The following is an 8,693-nucleotide window of genomic DNA, read 5'->3' on the forward strand; positions in this document are numbered from 1 at the left end:
TAAATACATTACTATCCAAAGAGAGATAACGATATTCAGCACGTTCATCAATTTCTTTGAATGGCTATGCAATTAAATATGGAAAAGAGTGTATTAAGAACTTTGTTTATTATTTTAGTCTCCGCCAATTATAGGATTACACCTGTTATTTCAAAATTACAGCATTGTGTTGCTTACCTTTTTGTGGAAAAGGACCAGGAAAAAAATAATTTCAAAATAACAAATATACTATAAAGATGTATTTGCCTAGGGCATAAAACTAATAGTACAAATAGTGAAAGTGTTACAGTAGGTCCAAACCAATGTGTATTTCCACAAATAAATAGATGATGTAATTCAGAAAATCATAATAAATTATTTTGGCTCAAATCCCCGAAAATTATGTAGAAAGGGAAAAGCTTAAAAAAATTACAGAATTTAACTGCTAGCTTGCTAGTAACGTTTTATGAGATTCTGACTGTTTACTCATTCAACTATATTTTCAGCATTAATCTGTATGTCAGCACAAGATGTTCCATGGTATTAATAATTCAGCACTAGAATAAGCCTCAAGGAAATCATTAAAATACAGAGTAAAAAATAACCTCTAGTGCTGTGCCATAGGGGACACACAATGCAGAATTCTGAAAGGAAGTTCACATTGTTTTATACTCAGTAAATTTCATCCATTCTAAAGCCTATTTTGATGCATTATTTTACATAAATAAGAAAACTTTAAACTGTAGCACAAGTTTCTACTTTCAAACCCAAAGGTTAAGCATTGTTAAGCTGAGATTATATCCTTTCTAAAGGATAAAGGGAAACTTTAAAGGAAAGATGTTATTCTCTCTGTGAGGAAATAATTAGAAGTGTCTGTGAAGTGCTTTGGTCTAAACCTAAACTGCTTTAGGTGTTTAAATTATATTCATCCTCTGAACATGCCATCCAGCTGTTTAGCTACGATGTTTAGAAACTTTGGACACAGCTGCAAACATAGTAATGGATCTGTTATTACTGACTTCCGTAGAATCATTAGAACTAAGTACCAGGATTGCACCTACAGATTACTAAGCATTAGGAAATACCCTGTAATTTCTAGATAAGTAAATCATATGAGTTAAGTATGAGTCATAGTACTTCTAAATATCTTTATAAATACAGTGTCCAAACACATCGGCCTTAGTGCTATTCAAAGAACTTAAGATTTTCTGTTCTTAAGTGCCTGTGATTGCATGCATGTAAATTTTGATGCATGTTATGACAATGAAACCTTTTTTTAATAGTTACTTTATAGCATAACCATTTGAATGCCTCTACTTCACTATGTTCACCGATTGTGAAACAGATTTTTAATTGCCACAATCATTCATCTTTATTCACTCAGCAAAATTAAATTAATTTTATTACTAAATCAGGTTCCAACCCTAAGATGAACACAACATACCTAAACTGTCCACTCCATTCTCTTGCATTCTGAACTTTAAAGACGTTTTTATGCAGAGTAGAGCAGCATATTCAGTTATGCTAGCCAGCATATCACATCACATCTGCCATTTTACCTGTCATACACAGCCAATCTTACCTGGACACAAAATGATTCCAAGTAAGCACTTGACATGCCTTAGGGTCTCAGTATTGTCAGCAAGCATACATCTCTTGAAAAATAAAAAGATATCAACATAAAATCACCTACAGACTGCATCAGGTGTTGTTTACATCCCACAATAATCTCTGAGAAACTAACAAATTTATAGTTTTGAGACATTTATGTTTAATTGGTTTAAAATCTATTACCCTACACAGGTGAATCCATGAGAGTATAAAAGGATATTGACAGCTACAGTACAAGCTAAAAGTATATCTGACAGAGATGGCCGAGTTTCTTATTGAAATTCTGTCATTAACTTGCATTACTATCTTATACTGTATGTCCACTGATCAATCACCAACATAGACTGCTTACATGGTTTTGGGGTGGCAAAAGCTTAACATTAAAAGGACTAGTCTCTTAATGCACCATACTTTTCCCATTTTTTTTCTAACATCTTCTCCATTGCTTAAAGTGCCTTATTATTTACCTTACTAGTCACAATCACCATCTTGCCAAAGTCAGTATCTTACATTGGATTATAAAGATATCTAAAAGAAGCAGAATGTGGCTTCCCATCAGTGAAATTACAAAATTTCACTAAAATAGTAATTCCACTAAAGTGAATAGTGTGTTCATTGTGAAATTGTTGTGACAGCAGTTTTATAAATTCAGCTGTGGTGATATCACTGGTCTTATATTTTTTCATTAGGTCTCCCAGGGCCACCAGGTCCCAAGGGAGAGAGGGGTCTTCAGGGGGTACATGGGCCTCCAGGCAGAGAAGGGCCAGTGGGCAGACCAGGCCCAGAAGGACAAAGAGGTCCCCCAGGTGTGTGTCCTTACTTCACATAGTTCCTAGGACATGACAGCCCATCAAACTCTAGTCATAGATGCCTTGGGTACAGTATGGCCCATTATACTAGTTAACAAATACAGCTGTATACAATATAAGATAAATGTAACTGCCATAAATTCTTTGTATTTTACTGTAACTGAATACAATCCCTATTAATGTTGTACCAATATTGCAATATTGTAGTATACTGTATATTGTAATATATATATATACTGTATATAGCTGGATATATCCATAGATGGTCAGCTGTTGTAAAAAAGTATTTATAATTCTTTCTTGCATCTTTTGCTGATTATACTGCAAATCCACTGTACATTTAGTTAATGTGATACAATTTGAAATGAAATTGGCTTTACTGTGGTTTTGATAGTCACAAAAAGCCCTCGATTAAGTCAGAATCATAAGTCAACTAAACTTTGTTTGCAATTTGATTTTATTACGTAATGGTTTGTTCAGCAGTAATTTTATCAAGTTAATTAGAAATTCTCTATCATTTTTGCAACTAAAATAGCAAGATTCACAGGCTAGCATTTGTTATTACTTCATATAAAATAGGAACTTACAGTATATTGACAGTGGGCACTGAAGGTACTGAATATGAAATCGGTATTGTTGATCAGGTGATCGGCTGATTTATTTGGTATTTGATTCAAACTGCAATCGGCAAATACTGGATGAAAATGGAATGCAGTTTTATCCAAACAAGTGACATGCCACTGAGTAAAGATTACCTCTTGTTCTGAAGAATAATTAGCTAACACTTAAAAACATAGTTTACTTTATCTTGGCACAAGTGGTGCCAATATCAAATATCAAACAGTATCAAATAAATGATAAAACAATAAGCATTAATTTTTCTTTTCTTTATTTCAGGCCTCAGAGGTGAACAAGGTACTGTATGCCATCTTTCCAAAACTCTTTATGGAGCATGACTTCACAAAATATCCATCTATATACCACTGAATACCTGTTTCTGCTTAAATTGTAACATCGTTTAGTACCTAGGTGATGTGTAGAATTTAAAATATTAACACCCATGTTTTACTATTTCAAATCTTCCTTTTGCTGACATTTAATACTGCTTTCAGATATTTATAATAGTGCTGCCTCTCACTCAATCCATTTCACCTGGACATACTTTTCTTGATTAAAGTGATTTTCTTATTAGGCCGTAGCACCTGTTGAGATCTGGTGTCTTTGATTTTTAAAGAATATTTATCTTTGAAGGAAATTGTAATTTTTGAAATCTGGTTTGATTTTGAGGATTGTTTGTCCAGCCTCAGGAAATTGTGTGTGTCTTTCACAGAAATTTCCTGTTATCTTTATTTTTTGCAACTACTGTATGCCATATTCTGGACATTGTGTCAGTACTCTGACAAACTACACATCTTGTACAGTAGGTCTTTCAGTAAGCCAGTGTCCATGTCGCCTCCTTTCTCTAGGTCTTCCTGGTGTCGATGCACGTCCTCCACAGGTGTCCTTTTCAGCTGGCCTGACACATAACCTGGTTAATTCTGGAACTATTGTCTTTGATAAGATACTAGTGAACGACGGAGGTTTTTACGACCCTACAACAGGTATTTTTTTCTCAAGGGGATTAAATAGGTGATGGAGTCCAAAAGAAAAAAAAATTAAAACTTAAAAATCAAGCTTGCATGGACTGAAAAAATATTGCAGCACGCAGTAAACACACACAGATATATGTTGACTTTAATTTCTGTGTATTATTTTCAGTCATCTCAAATGTTTTATCTTTTGTTTCTTTTAAATTTGACCACACAGAAAATGAAACTCATTGCACATTAATAAAATTACCTGAAGGTTACTTATGACTGTTGTTGCATTTAATGGTATCTGAAGAGATCAAGGCTTTAACAAAGCTGGTAAGCTCCTTATTACAAGTCAGCAGTTTCTTACCTATTTTTGTTTTCCTAGGAATCTTTACTGCACCATACGATGGACGGTATTACTTCAGTGCCATCTTGACAGGCCACAAGAATGAGAAGATTGAAGCTGTCCTCTCCAAATCAAACTATGGGATTTTAAGAGTGGATTCTGCGGGCTACCAGCCAGAGGGCCTGGAGAACAAACCTGTGGCAGAAAATAAACCGACCCCAGGTTCTCTAGCAGTCTTCAACATTATCCTGCCCTTGAACATTGGAGACACTGTCTGTATTGACTTGGTTATGGGCAAGCTGGCTGACTCAGTGGAGCCCCTCACAATTTTCAGTGGAATGCTTTTGTATGAAGATGTCATTTAACCCCTTGTTTTGGGAGAAAAACCTGAATAAATAAGACATAAGGGTAGCAAAAAGGCTACCAATTAACCATGTTTATCCTCAATGAAAGAAGGCACTGAATGGCTGTCATTTTTTCTTGTTAACCCACTGACGCTAAAAGACCTACAGTATTAACTGCTCCTGGAAGACAGGAAAAACAATATGCAATTGTTTATGACCAAAATCATATCTGGATGTGTGAGGAACTTTTTCTAAGATTTCCAGCCCACTTCCGCTAATGCAACTACAACAGTCTCGATTTGTAGCATACACTATAGACACTGAATTCTAAATGAATTTTTAATTTGCCAAAGCTTATTTTGTGACCTGCCCAACTTGCTATCTGGGTGGGAATGAAGTAGTGTTTCTACCTTTCATATTGGTGTTAAGATGGTTAATGTTTTAAAGAATGTTATTTTTATGCCTCTTTGTGTGCCATGATTTTTACTTCATTTAACTTCACAAGAATACAGACTGCAAAGGCAAATTGAAAAGCTATATAATCTAACAACAGAAGTGCCTTGATCTAACTAAAACTAGAAAAATGTTACTTACATAATTGAAGAAATAAATCATACACAATCCTTTTCATACTTATTTGGGGCCTTTTATGTGGTGAGTTGTTATCCTGTGATTCCTTTCCTTACATTTTAAAAGTGATGAATTGCCTTTTTCCTTCTCATTTAAACCAGAATTATTATAGTTCTTAAGTGACTTCCATTGAATGTTTAATACAAAGGGCTTCCTTTTATGTCACACCACCCATAGATTTCTGTTTTCTGTCTGTAAGGCTACGTTGGAAGTTTGATTAAATCTTAGATGTTGCTCACACTCGCACTACTGTTTGTTTCTTGCCATTAAGTCGATAAACTGAAAGCTTTCACGAACCTCAAAGGATACATATTTTTGACTTCTGTAAGTATACTTTGGTGGTTTTAACAGTGATTATTATAATAAATGTATGTTTGAGACACATTTTTTATAATCCTAACATTAATTTATGTACTGGTATAAGAAATCCTTGTTTTTTTTTTACTTAAATCAAATACACCAGAATTTCTTTGCTGCAGTAATTCTAATCACACTCCAAAACATTTTCACATTTTACATGTTCATGTTTCTCTGGGAGTAATGGCTGTGATGGTTCATAGCTTTTTAAAGCCATTTTTTTGAAGTATTAAACCTCATTCCCAGCAATTTGTTTCAGACTCCTTCAGCTTTTTTGTAAAGAGGTGCCTCCTGTTTCCACTGCCTATTACACCTGCAAATTCTGTGCACTTGTGTTTGTGCCTTATTATATTGATTTTGAAGTTTTCCTGTGGTTTGATTTCATCGATAACTTCAGAATTGTGAATCCTTGAATAAAGACCTTTCTTAACCTGCCTTGTTCAATGCTAAAGGTATTCAGTTAGTCATTAGTTTCAGATCACAGCACTAACCTGAGCTTTCCTGATTCATTCCTGAAAAATGCTTTAGTTTGGTTGTACCTGTGCAGAATAATTGCTTGAGCTTCCATTTAGAGTTTAATACTTGGGATGTAAGATGCTGAGCATAGTATTTACATATACAATATGTGTAATAGTGTAATTCAATATAAATCTTAAGAGAAAATAGTACTAGCTTGTCTGAGCTTTTTAGAAATGTTTATTGCTTTATTGCAAATGACAAGGCAGTAGCTTCAGCACACACAAAATAAATGTATATTTCAAAGAATCATGCATTAATGTTCTGCTATTGCTTAATAATGTGTTGGCAAAATAACAGATTAATCCTTTATCTGGATGTTTAATAATGTACAGTCTTAGATCATATTTTTTGATACCATGGTCTCCACTGGTGGATATTCACACCCTGTCACAATATCAATATCTTTAAAATCCGTGTCAGATTTTAATCAAAAAACATTGTGTTGAAGTCATTTTTACAACTTGATCAACATTTAATCAGTATTAAACAGAACAGTACTGTGACTCAAAACACATGAACAAAACTGCTGACATTTTGCAAAATGTCACACAAATACAGTATTTGTGTAAAAGAAAATGCTTTTTTATTAATTTCAAACAAACTTTTTTAAATCATTTCTATCTACTGTATGTAACACTCAAAGCTGTTTTTCATGGAAGCAATAGCAATGCTTTGCAATAGTAATGCATTGCCCTTGTTTTGGATCCAGACTAAAAAACTGAATTGGATTTACCTCAGACACTGACAGGGATGTGGAATCCCCTTGGTAATATGGCATCTTACAGTCACTCGTAAAACTAAGCTCTCTAACTAAGGTGCAGTCCCAGAATGCTCTCAGTAAGTTCTGGTTATTGTTACCTATTCATTCTTTTAGATCGTTGGACCAACTGGGGTTCAATTAGAGTGGGGGGTAATATATTAAACTGGAAGCCAAGAACTATTTTTATATCACACACCATAAAAAAGGGTTTAATGATAGAGGTATTTAAATCTTTTTTTTGTGCTACAACTTTCCTATCACTATTTTCTCCTTTTTTGTAAGCTATTTTTAATCTCAGCGACCCATTACTTTTACTGGCGCATCTTCTGATGATATGAAATGTGTCCGTAAATTTCTGTACCTTCAATCTGCAGTTCCTCACAGTATTTCCCTTTTCCATTGTTTATCTGTCTGCACGTGTGGGTCAAATAAAGGTATTTAATTTCACACAGCTTTTGTTTTGATTTTTTGCCTGGAAGGCATATGGATGTCTCTTGATGTGTTGCACATGACCCAGTATATTGAATATACTGTATTCATTGTTACACTGTCCGAAGGAAGCAGGATTGATTAAATGCTGCTGGAACTGAAAGAATTCAAAGTCTAGAAGGGTTTCCTGAATTTGCTGTGTATCAGCATAAGTTCAAATGAGAGCTGCATTTTTATGTTTTATCTGACATCTCAGTTCTGTTGTTTAAGCAGCAGGTCTACCGTGAGAAAAGTAGATGACCTCACATTTTAGAGGAGTCATGTGTTTCTATTATCATTCATGACCTAGTGTGAGAACTTCAGTTGTAAGAGAAGTGATTCACCAGTTGGTAACAATAGTGAATTGGGTACAGTAAGAAAAAAATAATAATAATTACATGTTATTTTTTAAGAAAAAAGTAGTGTTCACTTGGCAATGCTGTAACATATACTGTACCGCTGAAGATTCAGAACAGGATTGCTATGGCAAACATTTAAAAGAAAATAAATCCATTCGACCAGCCCTCCATTCATTTACAACACCCCTTAAAAATCCAGGTGGCTGGGTTATAGCCTTATTAGGAGTAATATACTGTACCAGTGACTCTGTAGAACTAAATAGGAAAGTGACAGGGGCAGATTTCCTATGCGAGGACAATTACCTTTCAGCAGGTGTGAGTCTAGACAGAGAACTATCTCAAATACATTCCAACTGCTTGAGTTCACAATCTTAGCAATTTAACATGTGTAAACAAGATCTATTTAAACTTCACTGGTCAGTAAATTTAAATTCTGCAAATTTGATACATCAAGAATTAAAAATGTTATTCATTCATTATTACTTGATTTAAGTGGAGAGAAAGCCTGATAAGTTACAGTATGCATGGTCAAGTTCACCTGAGTATGATATTTTGATCTGAAACAGTGATATATTGTCTTGTGAATTCTTTTAGATTTAATATTTCTATGAATCCCTTTTCTGAAAGAGTGTTTAATAAAGCATTTTTAAAGCAATCCAAAACTTCATGAGAGTAAAAATTTCAGGATACAAATTAGTAGAAGACAAATTAGCTATACAATTTGATTTTGGAAAAGTAACATGAATATCTGACTACAGTGCCTTGCGAAAGTATTCGGCCCCCTTGAACTTTTCAACCTTTTGCCACATTTCAGGCTTCAAACATAAAGATATAAATTTTTTATTTTATGTGAAGAATCACCAACAAGTGGGACACAATTGTGAAGTGGAACGAAATCTATTGGATTTTTGAAACTTTTTTAACTAATAAAAAAATG

At 34.1% G+C, this 8,693-nt stretch overlaps 1 protein-coding gene across 1 annotated transcript in view; it reads left to right on the forward strand.

Annotated features, from left to right (window-relative positions):
- The window catches only part of emilin1b (elastin microfibril interfacer 1b), a 50,119-nt gene extending 42,743 nt beyond the window's left edge, over positions 1–7,376 (forward strand). Inside the window, exons 5-8 of the mRNA XM_088908788.1 lie at positions 2,280–2,396; positions 3,297–3,314; positions 3,866–4,000; positions 4,359–7,376. Coding sequence (XP_088764914.1) covers positions 2,280–2,396; positions 3,297–3,314; positions 3,866–4,000; positions 4,359–4,684 — 596 coding nt within the window. The 3' untranslated portion in view covers positions 4,685–7,376. The remainder of the gene's footprint in view (positions 1–2,279; positions 2,397–3,296; positions 3,315–3,865; positions 4,001–4,358) is intronic.
- The last annotated feature ends 1,317 nt before the right edge of the window (positions 7,377–8,693 follow it).

Source organism: Atractosteus spatula, chromosome 2 (genome assembly GCF_055471065.1).
Source record: "Atractosteus spatula isolate fAtrSpa1 chromosome 2, fAtrSpa1.hap1, whole genome shotgun sequence".
Lineage (NCBI taxonomy): Eukaryota > Metazoa > Chordata > Actinopteri > Semionotiformes > Lepisosteidae > Atractosteus > Atractosteus spatula.